Source organism: Mustela lutreola, chromosome 2 (assembly GCF_030435805.1).
Source record: "Mustela lutreola isolate mMusLut2 chromosome 2, mMusLut2.pri, whole genome shotgun sequence".
Lineage (NCBI taxonomy): Eukaryota > Metazoa > Chordata > Mammalia > Carnivora > Mustelidae > Mustela > Mustela lutreola.
The window spans coordinates 2,682,744-2,708,588 of NC_081291.1; the positions used below are offsets into that span (position 1 = coordinate 2,682,744).

General features: G+C 58.6%; 1 protein-coding gene across 1 annotated transcript in view; it reads right to left on the reverse strand.

Moving 5' to 3' along the window:
• The window catches only part of ZFR2 (zinc finger RNA binding protein 2), a 35,453-nt gene extending 11,600 nt beyond the window's left edge, over positions 1-23,853 (reverse strand). Inside the window, exons 1-9 of the mRNA XM_059159474.1 lie at positions 23,706-23,853; positions 8,833-9,046; positions 7,778-7,895; positions 7,133-7,357; positions 6,740-7,029; positions 3,717-3,899; positions 2,348-2,576; positions 1,137-1,294; positions 166-285 (exon numbers count right to left, since the gene is read on the reverse strand). Of these exons, the coding sequence (XP_059015457.1) occupies positions 166-285; positions 1,137-1,294; positions 2,348-2,576; positions 3,717-3,899; positions 6,740-7,029; positions 7,133-7,357; positions 7,778-7,895; positions 8,833-9,046; positions 23,706-23,758 (1,590 nt within the window). The 5' untranslated portion in view covers positions 23,759-23,853. The remainder of the gene's footprint in view (positions 1-165; positions 286-1,136; positions 1,295-2,347; positions 2,577-3,716; positions 3,900-6,739; positions 7,030-7,132; positions 7,358-7,777; positions 7,896-8,832; positions 9,047-23,705) is intronic.
• Positions 23,854-25,845: the final 1,992 nt, after the last annotated feature.

The window sequence follows — 25,845 nt, forward strand, 5'->3', positions numbered from 1 at the left end:
TGGGTCCGGAGTCGAGAGACGCCACGGGGATCCCAGCCGGGGCCAGGTCTGCCGCGGTCTCCAGGGAACGTGGGGTACAGGCCCCCAGCACCCGGAGCTCCTGTTAGGGGCGTGGGACGGGGTGCAGGAAACCTGGCGGTCAGGTCCCACCGCAGCCCCGCACACCTTGTACTGCAGCCGGTGCCGCCGGCCCCTCACGTGCGTGTCCCTGGCCGTGGCGTTCCCGACGCTGCACTCGCACAGGCCGCACTGGAACCCGACCACTTTGCCTTCCTCGTTGCGCACCTGAGACACAGCGCCCTGCTGAGCCGGCCGCCACCCACGCAGTGCGCCCGGTTCCCCAGGCAGGGGCACAGCCCCCGTCCCCTTGGGGACACCGGACCGTCCCGGGAGGCCTGCGCGCTGGTGTCCCGCCTGCCAAGTGGGCTTTGGGGGAGCCAGCATGTCACCAACACACCCTCCGGTGCCCCAGCTGCCCTCGGCCACTGTCCTGTCCCGCTCCTCCGCCCGCTCCCCACCCAGGGGTGCAGACACCCACCGCCTGTCCACAGAGCCCCTGCCTCGGCTCCATTCTGAGCTGCAGCCATCACAGGCCCTGCCGTGCCCCCTGAGGCTTTCATGCACCTTGTCATCACCTCAACTACGAAATGCCAGGGCTTCCCCGGCGGGGCTCCTATCTGGGGAGGCAAAAGTGGCTGAACACAACCAGAAGAAGTGCTACTGCGCCCACTTCCTTTCAGCCAGTGAGGGGGAGCCTGAGAAGCAGGGAAGCGGCCGGGGAGAAGGCTTCCAAATCTGGGTCTAGAAGCTCTTCCAGACAGGCCTTGCAGGCTCCGGGCTCCAGGGCGGTGGCCACGGAGGTTGCACACGGGCTCCTGATGCCCAGGGATACCAGGCCTCTATGTATCTCAGGCCTACCTTCTAGGATCTGAAACCCAGTGCCTGGACCTTCCAGTGAGTTCCGTAAGACACTGTGGCTCACCACGGACTGTGTGTGGACAGGTGCGTACATCTCAGATGGAGACCCGGGGCGCGATCTTGAAGCCTGACCCCTGCTGCAGTCCCTCACCACAGCCCAGAGGGGGAGTGGGGGCACGCCGACGGCCCGGGGCACAGCGGAAGCCTGGCACGGTTACCTCCTCCATGTAGCCTGGGCCCACTGGCTGCGCGGCACAGCTTCCAGAAGCTTCTGCGGAGTCTCCTCGGGCAGGTGGACCTCCAGGCCCATCTGGTGCAGGGTGTGCCCGTTTGCCCTCTGGGGCCCTGCTGCCCGCCGCCTGCGGCTTGGAAGTCCCTGGAAAAAAGAGCGGGGCTGCTCACGACCTGCGCCAGCCAGAAACCAGGGCCGGCTTCCCGCCCGCCCGCATGAAGTGTGGAATGAGATGCAAACCAAGGTCTCCTGCTCCCCGTTTAGTCCCTCATGATGTCAGGCGGTCGGATCCCCCGTCCTGAAAGGCCCCTTTCATGCCAGCCTGGGTCTCAGCTGAGAGCTCCAGCCTACCACGCAGCTTTTGGTGCCCGTCTGAATGCGTCCACGGGGAGGCCCAGGTGGCAGGCCTCTCGCGGAGGAGCCTGTGGCCGCCCCACTCTTCCAGCTGGACCCAGAGTCATGGTCAAGCTAGCCCCCTCTGGCATGGCCCCCCAGGGGAGATGGGTCTCTGTTACCACACCGCTCTTCGGTTTGCGGTTCGTGTCGTGTGGTGATTCCAAACACAGGGCCACTGAGACTTAAAATAAATCCTCCTCTCCCTTCCCGGGCAAAGCCGGTGGTGGAGAGCAGAGCCTGGGGCGGCCCTGGGTCTGAATCCCACCTCCACTGTGCGTGAGGTGGCCCAGTGCCAGGTACGTGACCTTGCCTCACCTCTGTTTGTCCCTCTGCAAACGGGGAACCTACTTTCCAGAGTGGCGGAGGGCAAACAGGCAATGCCCCAAAGCAGTCGGTGGAGTGCGTGTCTACAGGGGCCTAGCTGCTGCCCCTCGATCCGCGCCCCCAAGACAGGCCACCCCCAGGAAAGGTGGGGCCGCAGGTGGGGGACCCAGGTGCCCGCCTCAATTTCCTGAGACCCACATATTTCATCAGAGCCCACTCTGTTCACCTTGAGCACCGGGATGTGAATCCTGCCCCCACTGCCCCACGGGCTCTGTCCACGCTTCCTAAGGGTATGGCCCAAAGGTGGCCGGAATGTGGCAGAGAGGGGCTGCCTCTCCCCACCCCGGCCTCCATCCAGGGCCTGGGCCCTCTGGAGAGAGGGGATGGTTAGCACGCATGCCACAAGGGAAGGGGACAAGCGCTTCTTTGAAATCCCAGCGTGAGGAGTGAGTCCGGGCGTTGGGCTGTGACCCATACCCGCACTCGTGGCCTTCCAAGCCGCCGGTCTCTTGGTCAGTGCTGGCTTGCTCGGGGTGCACGCGCTGGGACCCGCAGGGGCTGTGGGCTTGGCAGAGCCCGCGGGGGAACTCTCCGCAGTGAGCGGGGCCGGCTGGCTGGTGCGGGTGGCCTGGGCCGAGCTGGAGTCCCCGGGCACAGGTTCTATGGCAGGGATGGGCTTGCCCAACTTCGTGTGTAGCTTCAAGACCTGGAACAGCCCCCCCCCCCCCCCCCAGTCAGGGCCCAATCACACCTCCCGGCTCCAAGTCTCTGACACTCACAGCCCAGACCTGCCCCCGCCCAGGGCTGGCTGCAGGTTCTCCCCGGGCCCCAGAATGTCCTGGGTCCCAGCTCTCCTGCCGGCTCCCCTGAATAGCCAGGCTCGGCTGTGCCTCCCCTTCCCCCACCTCTCCTCCTCCTGCTTGCTTCCCCTCCTCTGGGTGCTGCTCTCGCCTCTGCGGGCTCTGAGTTCGCTCAGGCTTTTGAGAGCCTGCTCTGGCTGGGCCGAAGGAGGGGACAACACAGGCCCTTTGGAAGGTGATCTGAGGGTGGCCCAGCTCTGCAGTGGGGAGATGGAGGAGGGCCAGCCACGGGGGAGGGGGAGCAAAGGCCCGGGGGCAGGAGGGAGTGTGGCAGGTTCTGTGTGGGGCCCTAGACAGGGGCCTTCCTAATCCTTCTGCCCTTAACTACGTGGCTTAGTGGCTTAAAGCTGGTGTCCCGCCAGGCTCTCCTCCTGCCTCCAACACACACCCCTTAAGCAAGCAGTACCCTGCAGGTTACCAATACCATTTGGGAAGGGCTGCTGCTTTTTACAAAGTTCCTGCGGGAGCGTGTGGCAAGGACAGACCCTGGGCAGAGAGGTGGGGTCTCCCTGCCTTTTCTCGGGGGGGGGGAATCCCATCGAGTTTCTCCGTAAGCTGACATAATACAGGCACTTTCAAGGCCGCAGGAAAATGTTCATATCACGATAGTAATCGAGACTACAAACATGGGTATTAAATTACTCCCTTCGATTAAAACACTGCTATCAACATCGACAGGAGCACTTACCGGCTGAACTGTGTAACTGAACCGGATCGGCATCACTGCTAAATAGCAGACCCTAAACGGAACCCGCAGTTTGACCTCATCAACACCCGAACCCTCGTTTCTATAAACACGTAGATACCCAAGGCCCAGAGTGGTCTCCCTGCCGCCTGGGGACAAGGCCGTCACGCCGCTCCACGCCTTGGTCCAGGGGGCAGGGGGACACCCTTCAGAGGAATGCAGTGGCCCGGGGCCCCGTATGAACAGCTTCCTGTCATTGGCGGTGGCCCCCTCGTGGCTGTGGGGCCCTGAGGGCTCCTACCTTCTGGTGCCTGGCTCCCCGGATGTGAGCGGCGTAGGCGTCTGCCCCTGTGCACGACACGGCACAGAGCCCGCAGCGCGGCCTCCCCTGCACCCCGCCCGGGCCGCCACTGGCCTGGGTGCCCGCCTTCTGGGCCGCCGCTTTCTTCTTGTGCTTCTGCCCCTCCAGGTGCTCACGGTAGGTCTGCAGGCGGAGCGAGAGACATGTGTGTGTGTGTGTGTGTGTACGTATGCGCCCGCACAGTTCACTCACGGGGACACCCAGACCGCCCCCTGCCTCCCATCACCGGCCGCGCAGACGCTTGAGTGCCCCTTCGTTAAACCCAGTCACCGGGCCAGACGCTCAGCCTGGACCACAGGTTTCTTTTTCATCTAAAAATGGGTGAGCTGCTTTGGCTTCAGGGCCTCCCTGGAAGGAAAATGCTGGTGCTTCAGGATCTGACCTCAGAAACCACACGAGGACATCCGCTACCTGAATCGCACGGGACACGTTTGTCAGAGGCGGCTGACACACGGAGAGGGCCAGGCCAGAGCAGGTGCGTGCGTTGCAGGCCCCGCGGGCTGCACCGCCACGTCTGAAATACCGGATGGCGTCCGGCAAGTGACCAAGCTCTTAGTGGCATCCCACACTCCTCTCCGGGAACCCTCAAGACAAGGCCAGCTGCAGTGAACACGCTCCAAGCGGGTCAGCTCAACCCATGCACCCCGACTATGCCAAGACTCGGGCCAACATGGTGACACGGGCCAGTGACACGGGCTGGTTCTGGAGCAGACCGGGGGCAGAGACAGTACTTACTGGAACTCAGGAAACTTCTGAACATTGACCTGAGCCACAGAATACACACGCGCGCGTGCACACACACACACACACACACACACACACCGGGTAAGAGCCCGCGGGGCAGAGAAAAGCCTGACAGGACAGACCCAGTGACGCTGACGGGAAGCTGCCGCTAGAGCCGCGAGGAAGGCAGCCCGCATCCTACACGCGCACCCGTTCGACCCCACGGCTTCGACCAACCACAGTCTCATTTCGAGTCCCAGGTCCCGTGATCCGTGCTCCAGGCCTTCCCCTGACCCGCGGAGGCCACAGCAAGTGGCAGGAGATAACACAGTACGGGCACCACAGGCTCCTAAGCTCAAAGTAAGAGGAACCGTTTGCGACTGTCTTCCCGCCCTGGGACTCCCCGCCGCCAACACGTGTCCAGCGTGTGAGAGGGAGACCAAGAGGGCGCGTTGGGAAGAGGCCCGTCTGGTGCTCCTGCAGCTCCGAGGGCTCCCCCGGCCCTGCAGGGCTGGCCTGGAGGCTACACAGCCAACCGGGCTGTCCTGAGAGAGGCCACCTAGACAGATACCTCGAGAACAGGCACCAGGACTGCCAGGGGCCACGGGGAGCCCGGGGACGGACACCCTCCCATGCAGCGGGCGCAGGGCAGGGGGTGGATGGGTCAGTGCTCGAAAGTCTCAGGGTCCCGGCGGGGGTGGCACGGTGGCGGCATCAGCAGGAGCCCGCCCGGGGGGTGAGTGCACACCGAACCAGACAGGTGCACGTGGGGACAAGTGAAACTGCAGACTTGAGGGTAAGAAGGAGCCTCGATCAAGGTCAACACCCTGGCTGGGAGCCTGGCTGCCATGGGGGAAGCCGGGCTGGGGACACAGGGACGTGTCTGAGTCGTGACTTACATCTGTCTGCAACCTACAACATTCTCCGTCAAAATTCCAATCTGGGGGCGCCTGGGTGGCTCAGTGGGTTAGGCCTCTGCCTTCGGCTCGGGTCATGGTCTCAGGGTTCTGGGATCGAGCCCCCATTGGGCTCTCTGCTCAGCGGGGAGCCTGCTTCCTCCTCTCTCCCTGCCTGCCTCTCTGCCTACTTGTGATCTCTCTCTCTCTCTATCAAATAAATAAAAAAAAAATTTTTTTTTAAATTTCCAATCTGAAGAATGCTACAGACCTCAGCAAAAAGCTGGGAACAAAAGGTCACGTTTCTGTGGCGCACTGCATGCGTGGGGACATGCTCGGGCAAAGCCTGTCACTGCAGCTGTCCCCGAGGAGACCAGCTCAGACACCTGCTCCGGTGACAGGGAGCGCAGGGCTGGGCTCCGACCTCCCCCACAGCACTCACGTGTCCCCTTCCTGGGGAGCATCCCGCACTCACGCAACACAGTGTTGTGAAGGGTCTAGAATCAGCAGAGGCTGGTGTTGGACCCGTGAGAGGAACCGAGAACCCAAGATGCAGCATAAAAGTCACGCAGAGAAGCCAAGGTGGGAGCAGAGAAAACTAGCCTCCCTTTAACGAGCGCGAGTCTCGCTGCGGAAAAAGCGTGCACGAGGTTCAATCAAGAGGCCTGTAGAGACGGCAGGAGATACGAAAGGCCCTGGCCCGCCTGGGTAAGTGGGGGCCGGAGGGTGGCTTCCAGGGTCTCCTCACGCACCCCGATGGCCTGCGAACCTGGGGTCTATGCACCCCTCCGGGTTCCAGCTCTCTCTCAGAAAGACTCAAAACTAGCACGTGATTCCTGTGAAGACAGGGCCCTCGTATCCTGCACCTCGTGTCCTTTCCGGAGGACGAGCTGGGTTACCTGGGAGTGTGGCTGGGGGATCTCCCTTAGACAATTACACACGCGCGCGCGCACACACTTGCTTCCGTCCACCCGGGGACCTGCATCGAGGCGCCCCCCCACCAGGCACCTCCTGGAACTGTGTCTGCTGCACCTGCACCCATCGTGGGCCGAGGAAGGGGCTCTGCCCACCGCCGCCCGCTCAGGCAAGGGGAGCCCCACGACTCCGTTCCTGCCACCAGCAGGCAGTGTCGTGCCTACCCTCCGCCCTCTGCCAGCACGCAGGAAAGGCAAACCTGACGTGCCCTGGACGCTGCTAGTTTACTAACAGGCCTTTGGGGACAGGCAATGCCCCTGATGTCTGGTTAGCCAGGTGGGGGAAGGGGGCTCTCCCAGCCTAGGGCAGGCAGCACAGTCCCCAGGAAGGTCCTCTGGGTCTGCTCAGCAGGTGTGGAGGGCAGCTGACCTGGGGACCAGCACAGCTGATCTTACAGATGTCACAGTAGTGAAGTGGGGGCTCCCTGGGGCCACCCTTGGCTTTCGGTGCTTTGGGAGGCGCCAGAAGCTTTCCAGAGAGGCTGCCGGTGGCAGAGCTGGCCCTGGGACTGCTTCCGGGGCTGCCCCACAGGGAACCTGGGGGTGTGGGGAGTGGGAAGGGCAGCTGGGGAGGCGGTGGCAGCTGGAGGGGCAGCGGTGGGGGACACTGAGGACCGGCTGCCGAGTGCACCACTGCTTCATAGCTCGGGTAGGCAGGTCCTAGGAAGCAGAGAGAAAAACCAGACATAGGGAGACGGGTTGGTTTGGAGGACGTAGCGAGAGGCATGGCCTGTGCCTGCTGGTACACAGCGATTCATCTTACCCGTGTCCGGGGCAGAGGTGGGGCTGTAGGAGGTCGGGGCATAGGAAGGCAGCGGGGAGACAGAGGCCATGGGCAGAGCGCTGGTCGCCAGCGGGTAGGTGTAGTTCTCGGCGTAGCTCAAGGCTGGGGCGTTGGCTGGCTGCCCTGCCGAGGCAGTGGCCGCGGGTTGTAGGGGCTGCGCTTGGCTGCACCCTCCACTGGGCTGGACAGAAGGTCCTTTAGTCCCTGGAGGGCAAGCAGAACCTCTCTGCAAAGCCACCCTTTACCACAACCCGCAGGCGGACAGCGGGAGCCACGCCTGCCCTTTAACTGTGCCTGTGGCCTCCCCAGACCCCTACTGGCCACGACCGCCTGCAAGTCCAGAACCCCAGGCTCTGCCATCCGGAAACTCCAGGCTCTCAGCAGAACTCACCTCCTTCCAGTGGGGGAAGCCTTCCCGGAATAAACCTGGCTAGCTCCCCTTTTCGTTCTGCTTCTTTCCTTCCCGCCCTCTCTCCCCCACCCCCACCCCCACCCAAGCCTTCCAGGCATAGTGAAGAGACCCCCAGCCCACCTGCCGATCTGCAAACTTTGGAGTGTGACCTTGCGGGGAGGGGGGGCCCTCCCCGCCCCCTGTAAAGCCAGTGGCTCCTTGCAGAAACACACCTGGCTGGCAGGCCGTGGCCGTGAGCTGAGGCTGGCTGGCAGCGGGCAGGTAATACTGTTTGCTCTCGAAGCTACTGTAGCTTCCAGCATCTGTCGGAGGTCCGCAGCTGTAACTGTCCTGCGAGGGGGTTACCAGAGCGACACATGATGGGGGGGAGCCTCTCAGCGCAGGGTGTGCTCCCGCTCACCCCATGTGTGTGTGTCCCCAGGGTTCCTGGGCTCCTGCTCTGAACCGGGCCATTCAGGAGCTGGGACAGAGTGACCAGTGACACAGATGTGGCCGCTCTCGTGGAAATGTTACCATCTGAGAGCAGAAGTGCTCTGCAGAATGCCTAGCTCGGAGACTGCTCCTTGGAGGAGCAGTGCAGGGATGGGCAGCAGGTGCGGATGTGGGGGCGGGGCTCCGGGCAGGGACAGCTGGAGGCAGGGGCCGCCACACGGAGTCGGTTGGCAGGCTTGCGGGAGGTGCAGAGGGCTGTGAGCACAGCGGCTGCAGCCAGGAGAGAGGGCCGGGGAGACAAATGGGGCCAGGGGCTCAGGGAGGGTCTGGGTGCCGTGCCAAGGGGCACACAGGGCGATGCGTGGAATAGGACGACGGACCGGCAGGGGAGGACAAAAGCAGAGGCCAGCCCTGGGGGTGTGCGAGAGCCTGGGGGTGGGCTGGAGGGGGAGTCCCAGAAGTAAGGGAGGAGGAAGAAGGTGGAACCAGACAGCGTGAGCTTTGCCAGCTGGGCAGCCCCTGGTACACCCACTGACATGAGGGGGTCCCAGCGGTGGGTGGCAGAGGCTCAGGAGGGGTGGACCATGTCTGGCACGGGACACGCTGGCAATTCCAAGTGGAAACGCAGCGGCCAGATCTCTAGTCCCGGAGCTCGGAGAGGGGAAGTTGGCATCCTCAGCACCAGAAACGCCTGATGAGCCCAAGCCCATCCCTTGCTCCCTGTCAGGGCAGGGAGATAAGCCCATGTCCCCGCCTGTGTGCCTGTACGGGGCGCCCACTGCACGTGCCCCCTCAACGTTATCCGGCGCTAGTCAAAGAAAGACCAGGCTGATACCTGGTAAGAGGGAGCCATGGTGGACGCTGGGGCGGGCTCCTGGGGCGGGCTAGAGTGGAGCTGGTACCCACCATACCCCACTGGGGGCACAGGCCTGGGGGGCAGGGTAGCCGCGGGAAACGGTGGGGTCACAGCGGGACCCATTCCAGCAGCGGGTCCCGTTGAGAGGCTGGCTCCAGAGGTGGGGAGGGGAAAAGCCATCGGAGGCCCGGTGCTAGAACCACAAACACACACAAACACCGGCGACATCAGATGTGCTCAGGGGCCCCCAGCCCGCCTGCGACATCAGATGTGCTCAGGGGCCCCCAGGCCATCCAGAGGGCATCGGCCGCTCTGGATGCCTAGGGTGCATCCATTCTTTCTGTGACTGACGTTTCTTAAGACCTTGCTACAGGAGCAGGCTGGGGTTTCAGCACTTTTCACAAAATAACACAACGTGCTAACAACTCTGCGTCAGGGACGCTCCTTGTCCCCGTTTGCAGGAGAGGAAACTGAGGCACAGGAAGTGGCAAAGTCAGGGCCTGAGCCCCTTGGTCTTCTCAGCCCACCTGTGCGGGCAGCAAGCTCTTCCTGGACATCAAGGTTCTTCCATGGAAGCTGGACTTGAATGGCATTTTGTGACCGAGGGATGAGTGGGTCCCCCAGTTACTAAAATGCAGATCGGTGAACATGAAACTACAAACTCGTAGTCACGAGAACCCGCTTTATTGCCAGCGTGCTCTGCGCGGCACAGAGCCTCTGACAACACATTCCCCCTGTACTGCCACAGTGACGTGCTCGCCATGTCTGTCTGTCTGTCCATCGGTCCCGTTTCTGAATGTGGAAATTCTGCAGATCAGTGACACAGGTCAAGTGCTCGATTCAGACCCAGATCTTTGCGACCCAAGCGCCCCTCACTCTCCTAAGTGTCAGCCACCAAGGAGATGGTCCTTGGGAAAGTCCCTTTGTCTGGGATGGTACCGTCAAAGCTTTTAGCCCCATCACGGGTCCCATGAAGCTCCCGCAAACCAGGGGACGACCCCAGGTGTATGCATGGGGTTTGGGGCAGGCAGGTCTGGGGACAAAGGGACCGCAGCCAGCGGTGCTCACACACCTGGTACCTTCACACACGTTCTGGCCCAAAGCTAGCCACACAATGACAGCCGAGCTGCCCCGTCCCTCTGAGTGGCTTGCTGCCCATCTGGGACAACAAGGGCAGCGCCCTCCAGGCTGAGCAGAATGCCGAGGGTCAGCCACACAGTCAAGTGCAAACGTACCTCACAGGAGCTGGGGGCCAGCAGAGCCCGGGACCTCACCCCTGCCCGGGGTTTGCCCACCCCCTCCCTGGCATGTCCGTCCCCCTGGCAACCAGAGCACAGCATACACCTGCCTGTGTCGCCCTCCTGCTTAGAACCCTCCAAGGCTCTGAGATGGCAGCCCTGACGCCGATGCTCCCCATCCCCTCCTGGAAGTCACTGCTCGAATGCCACCTCCTCCAACAAGCCCGCTCCGAGCCCTTCTAGGACAGCAGAACCCCGCTGGAGTTTTCTTGCCAGCACCACCTGATCCTCTCCAACCTGTCTGTGCCCCGGTCATCGGCTCCCCCACAGCACAAGGCCACAGGGGCACAGGATGGCTGTGTCCCAAGGTCTTTCCGGGCACTGCAGTAGCACCCAGCACACAGCAGGTGCGCAGTAACAGCGGTGGGACCAGGTGCGTACCGGCGTCCCCAGGGGCACGTGTTTGGGAAAGGGCGGGTGGGGGCATCCCCGAAGCTCCCATCTACGGCAGCTTTCCAGATGCAATCGAAGGCAGCGTCCTGGACCCCAGGGGCCACTCCCAGGTGCAAGGCCGCCGTCCGAACAACTCGAAATCTGCAGCTCTACAGTAAAATGATGACACAAAGGGAAGCCAGCCGTCCACTCCGCAACAACCCAGGATGCCTTCCTCTCCCAGGTGAGACGGAAGCGCCCCTCGAGCTGAGCGAGCCTCGGATTTCTCCAGGGAGCCGAGCACGCGATCGTGGCTCTCTTCTCCCTGTCTCAGAGATTTTCTTGGCCAAAAGCAGGTGGAACAGGCAGCCGGCTGGCTCTCTGAATCCCTCGGTATTAAGGCCTCTTTACTGCAAAAATATTCCGAGCCTAGAACATAATAAGGACACACCCTGGGGTGCCCCAAGCCTTCCTATTTTGCTGTATTTGCTTCAGAACTTCCTTAAATAATGAAAACTGAATGGTCCCCCATCAGATTCCCTTCCTTCCCCGCTGCCCCCGTCTGGGGTTGGCCGTGATTGTTAGACTTTTATTGCCTGGGAGCAAGCCTTCATGCCACACAGTGTCGTTTGTCCGCGTCAGGTTGTGTATAAAGCTACGCCCTTACTCTGCCCCTACCCCGCCTCCTGCTTCTCCAGCCCCGACACCCCCAGGCTGCCGGAAGGCACCAGCTCCATAAAACACTTGTGTTCCCTTCATTTTTAACTCTGCTGTGTCCCATGCTGCCCTTCACTTGGGCTAGAGGGCCCCAAACCTGGCCCCACATTCTAGAGCCACGCGGTCCGATATAGTGGCACCAGCCATGTCTGGCCCCTATGCGCTCACAGTGTGTGGCTCTGGCGGCTGGGGAGTGGAATTCAACATTTAGCTTCATTGTAATTAATTCAGGCTTTATGAGCCACAGGTAGCTAGTGGTGACCCTGGTGGAACATTTCCACCATCACAGAAAGACCTATGAGCCGCACCAGAAGTCCCCACCCCTCTCTCTCTCTCTCTCTCTCTCTCTCTCTCTCACACACACACACACACACACACACACACAAAATTTACTGAGAAGCATACAAGCATGTAGGCCCCCTCCCTGTCTTGTGACTAAAGGGCCTCCTGTTCAGGCCCTGGAGAGACCCTTCTCCCTACCTCTTGGCTCTAGAACATGAAAGCAAAGTATGGTCTACACTCATACACTCATACACAATGGATTATCCGCCCTTAGAAAGAATCCCGACCCTGCCACGGTGTGGAGGGACCCGAGGGCAATGGGCTGTGAGCGGAGCCAGACCCAGAAGGACACATCGTGCATGGACCCCACTCCCAGGAGGCCCCCAGAGGAGTCCCGTCCACACAGAGAGATGGTGGGAGCCAGGGCTGGGGCAGAGGGTGGAGAGTCCGTGCTTTGTGGGGATGGAGACTCCTTTGGGGGGATGGAAAGTTCTGGAAACAGAGGGTGGGGGGTGTTCGCAGGACAGGGTGAGTGTGCTTCATGCCGCTGAGCTGTGTGTTTGGAGACGGTTCAATGGTACATTTTATGTCTATTTTGCTACAATAAAAAGAAACCTCACAACCACTACCAGTCACTCCCCCCCCCTGTATTTTGTCTTAACGTTTAACAGACATGTTTTAATATTTTAAGAAAGAAACTTTTAAAGATTTTATTTATTTGAGAGAGAGAATAAGAGAGAGAGAGAGTGCGTCAGAAGGGGGAGGGTCAGAGGGAGAAGCAGACTCCCCGCCGAGCAGGGAGCCTGATGTGGGGCTCCGTCCCAGGACTCCAGGATCATGACCTGAGCCGAAGGCAGTCGCTTAACCAACTGAGCCACCCAAGCGCGCAAGAAAAGAAACATTTTAGAAACACATGAAAAATTATGTTGATTTTTCCATGTTTTACATTTGCTCAGTGTTCTTGATGCAAATACACCTGCTTTGGACACTCCAGCTGTAACTGCATTTTAAGGTTGGATCTTTTAGCTCAGCCCTTCTCAGCCTTTCTCAACAGAGAGTCGAGCAGAAATGAAGGCCTCGCGCCCCCAGGCGTCTGTGTAGGCAAGAATTCATGTCCCTCGAGGGGACGAGGACCCCGGGATGGCGCCGGCTGTGGCCCGTCCCTCTAGGGACTCGGGCTCTCTGACCATCTCCTGTGTTCTGCAGCTCTGAGGTGGAACCCCGATCGGGAAAGGGGCTGTGCTGGTCGGCTCTGGCTGCCGTTACAAAGTCCCAGGACGGAGCAGCGCCAACAACAGTGCTGTGCAGGCCGGAGGTCCAGGATCAGGCAGTTGGTAGGGCCGGTTCCTTCCCAGTCGTCTCTCCTGGGTGTGTAGACATCGTCTTCTCCCGTGTCCTCACAGGGTTGTCCCTGGACGCGTGTCTGTGTCCCCATCCCCCCGTTACAGGGGTGCCAGTCATACTGGATCAGGGCCCACCTTTGTGACCACATTTTAACTTCATCACCTCTTTAAAGACCCCGTTTCCAAGCACAGTCCTATTCTGAGTGAGGTCTTGGGGGTGAGCACGTCTACAGTTAAGTTTTAGGGAGCACTCAAGTCAGCCCACCGATGTCACCTGCTTCAGGTCATTATAGGAGCCAAACTCAAATGACATATGAAAATCTTGGTCACACAAACATCATTCACGCTGAAATAAAATAATATAAATAAATTAAAAATAAATTTTACAGCATATACAATCATTTACGAATTTATTTTAAGACACCAAACAGCACTAGTCCCTCAACAGAATGCCCAGACATGTACGATAATAGAGAAATTCAGTCATCACTGATGTTTTGCCAAGCAGGAAAACCTTGGCCTGTTTTTTGGCCGCTGGGAAGGTTTATTTCTCAAGGCGGGTAAGATAAAACATACTGTATTTAACTTTCTGCCTGCTTGGTTTATGAAGTGTTCGGGCATATGGTACGCGGTCCACTGGCACTTCCGAGCTGGGCCTCCCGAACTTAGAGGCGGGTTTGAATGGGTCACAATTCCCTTGCCCAGCTTCCTACTGGTGGACACTGGTGGACACCGCGCACTGGTTACGTACTGCCGTCAAGCATCATCCCACTGCTGCGGCTTCGCACAGTGATGCTGACCTTCGCGGTTTCTGCAGATCAGAAACGCAGGAGTAGCTTGGCTGGGCTCTGGGCTCCCGCTCTTCCCGAGGTCACCAGCAAGGCAGGGGCCAGGCTGGCAGCGTCCGAAGGCTTGACTGGGGTGGTGGGCTGTGCTTCCCGCGCACTCCCTCAGCCAGAGGGCAGTTTGGTGCTGGTTGTTTGCAAGGGGCCTTGGAGCCTCCTGGGCGGGCTGTTCCCAGCACGGCTTGTGTGTTCTCAGACACAGCAACTGGCTTCTCCCAGGGGGAGAAGCGAGGAGTCGGGTGCGGAAGCCGGACGTGCCACAAACTCTGACACCAGTCACCAGGCAGAACTTCAGCCATGTGCCATTAGTTAGAAGCGAATTACCGAATCTAACCCGCACCCCAGGGCAGAGGATTAGGCCCCGACTTTTGAAGGGAGGGAAGGGTTCGTGGCATCTCTTTAAACCACCAAATGTTACTGGCGAAGCTGCAAGGTACCGGCCACGTACGTTCCACACACGCCTCCTGGTGCCGGCCTCCTCCCGCGGCTTCCCACCCAGCCTGGCTCCCACCGCACTGACCACAGACCAAGCACAGCCCACAGAATGGGGCCAGGATGGCTGTCTCAGACCCACCACTGTGTCCTCACGGAACTGGAATGACTTTGTTGGAGGCCCTACCTCCAGTCCCAATGGGGGCTGGGGGGGGCACAATTCAGCCCTCCTTAGCATCCTAAAACAGGACAAGTCTTATGAGCAGGTATCTTGGCGACTCCCCATTGCTTACTGCATAAACCCCAGCTTCTGCCTTACATCTGAGAGCCGCGACCCACCGCCTAGCCTCCTGCCACCCCCCGAATCCTCTGTCCCTCAGGACACGGCACCATTTCCTGGTCAGCCCCTGTGCTTTGCTCCCATGTCAATGTCCACACCAGCCCTTCTCTCGGGGCTGGGGGCGCCACAACCCAGCCCCAGCCACCATAATCCCAGGTGCCCTTCACTGCAAGGCCTCTTCTGGCCCTGGGAGGTGGGGAAGGGCTTCTCCTCACCGTCACATCTCTTCGTTCCTCCTCAGGGCTCTCCAAACACTTAAGATAGGGCTTTGCAGGGCAGTCGAGGGGAGTCAACGTGTGATGAACAACGATCAAAGTGGTGGCGGCCCAGAAAGGGACCGTGAGACCCACCGCATCCTGACCGGCGGCTCGGGACACCACGAAAGCACCTGCTGGTGTTTATGGTCTGGGACGGTAGAGCACTGCCTCCCTTTAGGTCCGCTAAGGGAGCTCCAGGAGGACATGGAGCGTGGGATGCCCCTCGGACTCGGGGAGGGCATGTGCTGTGCATCTCACACCCGCTCTCAAGAGAGACTTGGCACAGCAGTGCCCAGGTGGGGAGGAAAGGGGAGAGATGGGGGGTTTAAGCAGGGTTTGGCAAGGGACAGCCACATCTGCCCACTGCCTGCTTTTGTAAGGCCCACGGCAAAAAAATGGTTTTCCCATTTTCAAATGGCTGGAGAAAATTAAAGAACTATTTCGTGACACATGAAAATCATTTGACATTCACAGATCAGAGTCAAAAATGAAGGCTTCGCGGCACACAGCCACGCCCACTTGTTTGGGTACCGTTCCCAGCTGACTTTGCCCTAGCGGCAGCCCTAGCGTGGGGGAGCTCAGACGCCATATGGCCTGGTGTTAGGGACCCAATGTCTGCGTCTCCCAGAATCCCAGAATCCAACGTTGAAGCCTTACCGCTCAGTGTTAGGAGGCAGAACCTCTGGGAGGGATTAGGATTAGATGACGTCAGGAGGTCGGAGCCTTCAGGAGCGCCCCTGAGTCAAGAGGGGATTGCTCCCCTCCCCCTCCTCCGTGCAAGGACACAGCGGGGAGGCGGTCAGTCCACAACCCTCAGTCCACAACCGGCCAGGGGGCTCTCACCAGGACCCAGCCCCCTCCACCAGCACCCTCAGCACTGTGGGGGGTATGTTCCTACTGTTGACAAGCCGCCCCCAACTACAGGATACACAAAAAGCTGCAAGTATTTACTGAAGAGGTTTGCAGATTCCTGGTTAAAGCAGCACTCGTCGTTTCCCTCAAGATCCTGCAGGCGAGGCTGCACTGCGTCTGCACTCGGCGGCTGGAGAGCGGCTGGCGAGCAGACAGACACTCCGGCCACCTCCCTGTGGCATCTCCTCCTCCACGGCCAGCCTGAGAGCCTTCACGCGGCAGCGTTCCCGAAGGCTCTAGAGGCTGCAAGTCCAAGCTCAAGGTGCCGGCAGGCGCCGTGTCTGGTGAGGGACTGGGTGGAGGACAGGGTGACAGAGCTCTGTTGCGGGGGGAGGGGGGCTCTCTCATAAGGGGACTCCTCCATTTCATGAGGGCTGCACCCTCATAACCTAAGCCCCTCCCAGAAGCCCCACCTTCCGCTACCATCATCTGCAGGACTAGGTTAGAAATTCTGGGGGGCCCGACTGCAGTCTACGGCAGCATCACTTCCACGGTAGTCTGCTGGCAAGACACGGCACAAGGAAGCCCAGACTCAAGGGCCAAGGAAACAGATGTCACTTCCAGATGGAAAACGCTGCAAGGTCACAGCACAAACGGTGAGGACACAAGGAATGAAGGACAGGGACATTTTGGCAACTGACCTGCCACACTGAGGTTTTAAGAGTTGACCGAGCCAAAACACAGCTCGTGGCAAAGACCTCCCACAGGCACGGCCCATACAGTTGCCAAAACCTAGGAAATCTGGCGTAGGGATTCTCACCCGGGGTGACTTTGCCCCTAGCGAACACTGGGTGACGCTGGGACATCTGTGGTTGTCACGACTGGGGTGCTGCTGGCGCCGGGTCAGCAGCCACAGATGCTGCTCCACCCCCCATGGGGCCCACCCCAGAGTGACCTGCCCCCGTGTCAAACGTGCCACTGAGACACTCAGACCTGCGAAAACAGGCGAGGACACCAAGGTTTGGAGTGGGGGATCGAGCCTTGCATTTGGGGGAAAAGCAGCCCAGGCCAGGAGAGGCAGCTTCTCCTTCCCAGGCTCGCTGCCACATGTCCAGAGGGAGACCACCCCGCCCAGCTCAGGCTCCCCTTGATGGGAGGTCACTGGTCACCTCGCCTTCTCTCAGTTTCCAATCAGGCGGAAGCTGAGACTTCCTTCCCTCCGACTCCTTGGAAACGGCAGTTTCGCCTGCAGTCACCCTGGCTTCGCAGGCCCCGGGTTCAGAATCCTTGCTGGAACAGCGGGTGCCAAAAAGCAGTCACCGAGGTTACACGGCAGGTTTACGCTGGCCCCGTGCGACGCGGCATTTCTCTCGGGAAAGTGATCGATTCTTCCTGCCCGCGGCGGCACGGACCTTCCTGCACGCGGCGGCACTCAGGCACCTCCCGGGCTTCAAATCCCGCAGGCTCAAGGGAGACATTCCTTTCGAGCAAGATGGCAGAGGAGAGAGCCGAAGCACGAGAGGGCTGTGCGGGAGCACGGAGCTGGCGTCACAGACGTCTCAAGCCTGGGAACCAGGGGGAGAGCCACAGGCCAACGGGATGGCTTCAGTCCTGCTCCACTCACTGGGGCCTTGAGCAAGCCCCTCCCTCTTCCTTGCCCGCGGTGTACTGGCCTGCAGACCACGAAGAGTTCTCTTGAGACGGCAGGACAATTCGGCAGGAGCTCTCGCGGCCCAGCAGCCCGCACCAACCGGGGCTGCCAGGTCTCCCGACCTTATGCAAGACTGGAAATCGGGGTTTTTCCGCTGAGTGTGGGTATCAGATTCCCCGCACACTGTCTGAACTCTCCCATTTTTTATTTTACTTTATTTTATTTATGGGTTCGTCGGAGAGAGCACGCGCGTGCAGGAGCGGGGGAGTGGCAGCCCGAGGGGGCAGCAGACTTCCCGCAGAGCCGGGACCCGACATGGGGATCATCGTGGCCTCAGCCGAAGGCAGACACTTAACCAACTCAGCCACCCAGGCACCCCTATTTTTTTAATTTTTTTAAGTAATTTCTACACCCAACATGGGGCTCGAACTCATGACCCCCAAATCGAGTCACACGCTCCTCCGCCTGAGCCAGCCAGGCCCCGCAAAGTCTCCCGATTTTTAAATGCCGGCAAGCTATAGTGAATAAAGCGAGCAACGAGCCGACCGCCCGGGCTGACGAAGGCAGGTGTGAGACTCAAACACGGTGGGCAGGCTGCCAACTTCCGACGGTGACGGGCGGGAACAGGAATGAAAAGCCCCAAACCGGCTCTCGGTGCAGACTGCCGGCTCGCCGGCCGCCGCAGCCCTGCGCTAACAGAGCTGGACGCTGCTGCTCAGAGGGAGGGCGCGCTGCCGCGCTGCAAGGCTGAGGGCCGCCGTCCCAACAGTGAGGTTTCTTGGTCTAAGTGTTTGTTTCAGGGAGGCAGGGTGTCAGGGAGCGCATCGTCTAGATCAGATTTTAGAATGCAAGGTTGGCAAGACCCGCTGACACAGCTTCGCTCAGTCACCTGACAGACCGGGCCAGCGAGGGCTGGAGACGGAAGGGACTGGGCAGAGGAGGGCCGGTTCCGACCAGGGCTCTCCTGAGTGACGTGCTGTGGCTTGTCCCCGCAGGCTCACCATGAAAGGACACGTGGACCCGGGACGTGGCCCTCACTTCCGAAGGGTCTGTCTGAGCAACCTACAGCAGGTAATGATGCGTTCAGAGAGCTCCGCTGCATACCGCTGCCAGCGGCTCACACTCGGCAGAAAAACGTGTACACACACACACACACACACACACCCCCAAACACATTCAGTGTCTGAGGGGAAAAAATTATTTTCCCGCAATCACAGCAGGTGAGAAACCTCACTCGGTATCATTGATCTCCTGGATCCTTCCTAGAACGAAGCTCTTCACCTATTCGTGGACCTGCCCTTGTCCTAGCACTGCCCCCATGGCACAAGCTAAGCCCGACTTTCGCTCCCACTGAGCACCCCACAGCTGGAACTCTCTCGGGTCAAGGGTCCCCAGCGCTGCGGCGCACCCTGACCTCTGCGCAGTTCTCCAGGCGCGTGCGACGATTCACAGGGCTGAGGAACACTCGGAGTTCAGACGGCGTGCGGGGATCTGATGCCCACTGCTGCTGTGGTCGCTGGAGACATTCATCGGGAAGGACGCGCCTAAATCTGTCGGTAAGATCGCGTGAGCTCACGGCTACGCGCTCACATGAACAGCCAGTGATGGTCTCATTTGGCACTTCGGTTCACGAGCTTTTTATTTTCAAAATATACATTTCACATACACTCATAACAATTCAGATTTTAAAAAACGTTTTATTTTTTTTTAAGTTTATTTATTTAAAGGGCGCCTGGTGGTTCAGTGGGTTAAAGCCTCTGCCTTCGGCTCAGGTCATGTTCCCAGGATCCTGACATCAAGCCCCGCATCAGGCTCTCTGCTCAGTGGGGAGCCTGCTTCTTCCGCTCCCTCTGCCTTTCCCCCTACTTGCACTCTCTGGTTCTCCCTCTCTGTTAAATTAATAAATACAATCTTTTAAAAATGACAATAAGTAAATTATGAAAGTCTTACTACCTTCTCCATGAGAAATGCTCATTTCAGATTCAGAAACCCACAGAAAACATTCCAATGTACTGGAAAGGGGTTTGATAAACTAAACCTTGGGTCTGGAGAAGATGACAGAGACTTCCACTCCCCAGCCCCATCTGCAACCTCCTTTAAACTGTAGTCAAGAGCCTCCAGCTCTCAATCGGGGCCAGCCTGGCTCAAGGCAGAGCCACTGGGCGGTGCCATGTTCCGAGGCAGGGATTCCCGAAGCTGGTGACGGGCGTTTCCTGAGCCTCCAGGGTGAGCCGGATTCTGGGCTTGGCAACTCTTGCATCTTTCTGCAAAGGACCGTGGTCGCCACATGGAGGGTGGCCACAGGTTAGCCTGTCAGGCAGATGCTTCAAAATGCTGTCTTGATGACATTATGCCGGCTAAGCCAAAGAGAAAGCATTCTGTGTGCACCCCCCAGAAGCAGTGCAAGCCAAAGAATTTCCAACCAGGGCGACGAAGGCCACGCCCGTCTACTGCTGTGAATCCAGAGGATGAAAGCCAATGTTTGGGGACTGGTGCGGGGTCATGTGTGGTTCCAGCCCTCTCCTGCTGCTTTCAGAGGTAGAGAAACCCCCACTGTCACCTGGTCTAACACATGTACCTCTTGTGTCGACAGAGGGAGGCAGGACTCGACAGCCAATGTGAGGCTCTCATGAGCAAGTACGACAGACGTCCAGTTACCAACGCTCGGTTCAACCAATGACGTTCCAATGAGAAAGGAGCCGCTGGAGGGGCGTCTGGCTGGCACGGCGCCTGGCCGGCACAGTCAGTTAAGAGTCCCCACTTGCCGTTTCGGCTCAGGTCATGAACTCACTGGTCCTGAGACAGAGCCCAGCGTTGTGTACCGTGCTCCACGGGGAGTCCACTGGCAATTCTCTTCCCTCTCCCTGTGTCCGCCCCCCTCCTCTAGTAAATGAATCTTTAAAAAGAGAGAGTGAGAGAGCGCGTCTCAAAAGCTTATTAGAAGAGAGCTTCACCTGACGGGAAATCAAGCATTACCCCAAAGCCAGCCGCTGCCTCACTCAGACTTCACCAGAGCGCGAAGGCAGAAGCAGCCAGATGTCCCGTGCACGTGGACCCTCACAGAACTGCTGAACCAAGAGGGAAGGAAATGGAACACGGAGGCCAGACTGTCCTGTTCCACACTCCAACATACAGCTCCGAGTTCTAGATGCTTCCATCACCTAAGTGATTTAAACACATACAGAACCGTGCTGGAGTTCCCCAGCTGCTCACACTGAAAACTGCACTTGGGACTCATGAGAAGCGCTGCCCAATTCAATTTTTCTCATGGGATTAATCCCTCATTCTGGATATCTGCAGCACTAACTCTACTTCTGAAAAAGCCCAAGGAGATTTAATTAAAAGACCACATAATATACAATAATTGCGACTCATCATACCAACAAGTAATCATAAACTTTGCTTATACCTTCAAGAGTGAATGTGCATCCAATTCTGACCAACAATTCAAAAAGTTCAGAACCCCACACTAACAGAGGACAATGATATAAGGAATTATTCCTATCCGAGGCTGTGGTTATCAAGTTTAAAAGCCAAGGGGCGCCAGTCGGTTGGGGGTCTGCCTTCAGCTCAGGTGGTGATCCTGGGATCATGGGATCGAGTCCCCCATCCGGCTCCTTGCTCAGCAGGGTGCCCGCTTCTCGATCTGCCTGCTGCTCCCACTACTTGTGGTCTCTCCCTCTCTCTCTAAATAAATGGAATTAAAAAAAAAAAAAGTTTAAAAGCCAAGAGAGCCAAGAGAAACGGGGCGCCTGGATGGCTCAGTAGGTCAAAGCCTCTGCCTTTGGCTCAGGTCATGGTCTCAGAGTCCTGGGATCGAGCCCCACATAGGGCTCTCTGCTTGCTGGGGAGCCTGCTTCCTCCTCTCTCTCTGCCTACTTGTGATCTCTGTCAAATAAAATCTTAAAAAAAAAAAAAAAAAGCCAAGAAAACCTACTCAAAATTCCTCTAAGAAAAAAACTGTTGTCTTCACTTTGACAATTTCTGAAACAGGCTTTGTAAATACTATTATTCAAATGCTACCAAAAAGTTGGCATATAGTCCCAAAATCTGTCATCTAATTAGTCTTCCCATGGCACATTATATAAGAATACACCCTAAAGGCAGCTGAAGGTTCCAAGCAAAGTCACTTACCCCAGAAGAAAATGTCTATTTAAAGTCATTCAGATAATGCAGAGGATCTCTTTTCAAGGTTTTGTGAGACTATTACTTATTTTACTATGATACCTATGTTTCAGTTTTCCCTAAATTTACTTTATTTTTTTAATATTTTATTTTTTTAAGTAGTCTTTACAACCAACGTGGGGCTTGAACGTATGACCCTGAGATCAAGAGTCCCATCTTCTGACTGAGCCAGCTGGGCACCGCTTCTCATTTCTTTCTTTTCTTTCTTTTTTTTTAAGATTTTATTTATTTGACAGAGATCACAAGTAGGCAGAGGCAGGCAGAGAGAGAGGAAGGAAGCAGACCCCCCGCCGAGTGAAGAGCCCAGTGTGGGGCTCCATCCCAGGACCCGGAGATCATGACCTGAGCAGAAGGCAGAGGTTTAACCCGCTGAGCCACCCAGGCGCCCTCCCAAAGCACAGACCAGTCTGGCACTTCATTCAGGGTAGTTTCACGTCCTTCGATCCACGTCAGTACGCGGTATCACCCGACATCAGCACACAGACAGCAGCGAGGCTGAAGTGCGTACGTAATTACTGCAAATAACGGACCGATGCACCTGCTGAAGCCCAGGAATTATCTACTCCAGAATGCAAGTACGCCATTCCTCCTCCGGAAGATCATTAAAAAAAAAAAAAAAAAAAAGATTTAATTTATTTATCTGAGAGAGAGAGCAGGAGCAGGGGTAGGAGCCGAGGGGGAGGAAGAGGAACAAGCAGATCCTGCGCTGAGTGCGGCCCCCACTCGAGGGGCAACCCCAGGCCCCTGGGAGAATGACCTGAGAACACACTGAAAAGTCTGACACTTGACTGACTGAGCGCCCCGGGCACCCCTCCCCGGGAAGGCACTCTTAATCAGTGACATCCAAGTGACTTCCCACTGGGGACTGAAGAATGCACCGGGAAAGAAAAACGAAGAAAAGAAAGACGCACTTGCCAGCGGACAGAAGGTAAAGCCCTCCCGAGAGTGCACGGTTCTCAGCCTCCCGCTGCAATCAAGCACCAGCAGCAGAGTAACCCCGAGGGCAAACAAAGAAGGCTAAATAAAAACACTGTGTGGCTGAAAGGGCAGGCCCCCTCTGAAAATCCATGACTAGCCGAACACCCCACCTCGGAAGCCACTCCAAGCGCAGAAAACACGAGGAGCCCTCCTCCCGTCCACAGCCCTCCTTCCCAAGCCCTGCTCTGTCCCCTTGCGACCCCGGAGGAAAGAACACGCAGATCACACCCCCCGGGGCTGAGAGCTCGGCCCTAACTGTCCACGCCTCTGTCTTCTACGAGCTGAAATCGAAACGTGCAGCAGAGGTGCCTAGGGCGGTCCACACTCGTGTCTCGGCGGTGCAATGGGCAGTCTGCATCCTCGCGTCCTCGCGGCCTGTGAGGTTCAGCCCGGCTACAGCTGGAGAAGGACGGGGTCAGGGTGGCGCTCCCCGCCCCACCCCACCCCCGCCCCGCCCCGGACGCCAGCCCTGCAGCCCTGCCCCGGGCTGAAGGACGGAGATGGCAGAGATGCTCCGAGGACAGGCCCTGGGAACAGCGTGGGGGTATCTGTACATTGGGGGTACAGCACACCCCACGTGCTTCGACCCAGAGATCCCTCCTTCCCTCGGCGGCTTCCGATCTCTGCCCCCATCGCCCTCCCCGGGAAGCCTCTAGGGCCCACCACCCTCCTATAGGGTGCCAGGACTCTCCCCCCGCAACGGCGAGTCTGGAACCCCCCCCCACCAAGTCCCCGCCTGACCCCCATCAAGCCTCATCCCCCTCGCCAACGTCCCTGAGTTCCTGCGCCAACCCCGCCGCCGTCAGGGGTCAGTACCCCCGACCCCACCTCCCCCCCGCCCTGCCAGGCCTGTCTGTCCTCCAAATAAGGATCAAGTCCCCTCCCACTCCCCGCTCCGCCGCCTCGGCCTCCGCTCCGCGCGCTGCGCAGTCCGGTGCCCTCCGGAACCGCCCCGCACGCCCCGCGGCCCCGGTCTCTCCACCCGCCAGCTCGGCCCCTCCGCGGCCACCCTGCGGCCAAGCGTCCCCCCGCCCCCGGCTCGGGCTGGTGTGCCCGCCTCGGGGGCCGCTGCCCTCCCCTCAGCCCCGAGCGCCCCCTCTGCTACCGACCCCCCGCCCGCCAGCTCACCCTCCCACACACAGTCCGAGCCGCGGCCTCCCGGCTGCGCGGCCATCTTGGCTGGCGCAGGCCTCCCAGCCGGTGTCCCGCCTGGTTCCGGCCAACACGCCGGCCCGCGGCTTCCCCGGGGCCGGAGTGGGTCCGCGTCGGGCCGGCGGCGCGGCGGCGCGGAGGCCGTTACCTGTACTGTGGGCCGGCGCCCCACGCGAAGCCGGAGCAGTCGCTTGTCGCCATCTTGGCGTCTCCACAGAGCGCGCGCGGACCCGAGGCGCGAAGGGGCGGGGCCGCCAGCGGTGACGTCCCTGCACCCCGCCCCCGCGCCGCGTGCAGCTAGCGCCCCGCCACGCGCCCCAGGCCCCGCCCACCCCGCGCGAAGCTCGGGCCCTCTCGCTTCCCACTGCACATCTGCCAGCCGACTCGGCCTCGAGCCCCGCCCCCGCCTCAATCCCCGCCCCTTCCTGTAGTCCCTCTTTCCCTCCGGCCGCTCAACATCCGGGGTGTCGGCCTCGAGCCCCGCCCCTTCCTGGAGCCCCGCCCAGCCTTCAACCGCTGGAGCTGGAGGCGGAGATCCTTCTGGTTTGTGTCCTACTTGGGTAGGTTGGGGGTTGCGCTGTCCGCTCTTGCTGGGTGCAGGTGACCCTCCTGATGCGGCTACGCCCTGCTTGTCCCTTGGGCACCCTCTAAGAGCCCACTCAGCACCTAAAACTTGCTGGCCCTAAATTAGTGGTCGTGCGGGGCAGTGGTTTGCCACTGGGCGGGCAGGGTCTAGGCGCCTTTGGGGGTCCTGGCAGGAGTGGGTGGGGGCCCGGGACGCCCTACAGAGAACGCCCCGGCTCCCGTGGCAGGCGGAGAAACCACAGCCAAGTGTGAGTCACATGGAGAGTTCGTTCTTGACCGAGACGGCGTTCGCGGGCCGTGCGGTTCACCCACCTGCAGTGCGCGGGTCAGTGCAACGGTTCGCACTCTGGGCTCGGAAGTGTGCGGCTCAGTGGTCTCAGTCCCTGGGCACAGTTGCACGCCCATCGCCACTGCGTGACTCCAGAGCATGTGCATCACCCGGAGTAGAAACCGTCTGCATCAGCCTTCAGTCTCCCAGCCCCCGGCAGCCACTAGTTACTTTTCGTCTGCACGGGCTCACCTGTTCTGCACATTTCAGATAAAGAGACGGCTACTTAGCAAGAAAAAGGAGTCCACTCCGGACGCACACAGCTTGTATGAAGCCCTGGAGAATTATGCGGAAAGGCCGGTGCAACAAGGTTACGCGCTTTACATACTCTCGTGATTCCATTTACATAAAAGTCTTGAAACGTGAAAATTACAGAAATGGAGACCATATTTGTGATTGGTAGGGGAGGAGAGAATGGGGAGTGGAAGCGCCTTACAAGGGCTACGTGAGGGACCTCGTGCTGAGGACATCTGGCTTCCAGGTATGGAAAGCAAGGGTGAGGCTGTGCTATAATTGTGTAAGACTTTACCATTGAGTAGATGGGGGGACAGGGTACACAGGATCTCTGTTATTTCTTAGTGCATGTGAATTTATAATTACTTCCAATTTTTAAAAACTAATTAAAAAAAAAACAGTACATGTACTGACTGTGGAGGAGTGGTATTCCTTTCCTCCTTGATATGAAGCGGGCACAGGGCTAGTTAATTCTTGGACAGAAACCATGGCAAGCCCAGGGTACCAAGGAAAGCCGTATGGGTGGTTTAGTGGATGGCATTCTTCCACCTGAGTCTTCATGACCGTGTGTGGTCACCAGGAACAATCGAGTGGGTCTGGCAAGTGCCACTGTCCCACCATGCCCTGGCTAGAGTTCAGAGTGGTAATTACACAGGGCGTCCCTCCAAATCCCTGCAGCTCTGAGGAGCGAAGGATGGCTACATGCTTTATACAAAAGCAAGTCTGTTTCAGTGTTTTCTCTGGATTACAAAATATCTTTCCCTCCCTCCCCCCTACCATGTTATTTATTAAAAGTGTTAAATGCTCTGCATGCATGATCTTATCTGGTCCTTACAGTAGCCCTTAGAAGTAGATACAGTTCATTCTCATTATTGGCAGCAGCTCTGTCTTATAAAGTTGCAGCAAACCCAGTGAGAATGAATGCTGAAGTATGGCCCCTGGGGGAAAGCCTGGGGTAGGTTCCTGCGAGTCTCTGGTCACAATATTTTCATCAACTCATCAACACATAATCTGGTGCTCTGTATGCTTCTGTCTAAAGACACCTTATTTAATACACATGGTCGATTCGTTAACAGCCAACAGCAGTATAATTCATGCCTGAATAAAGTGTAACTAACACATATATTTTCTCTGTAAGCTG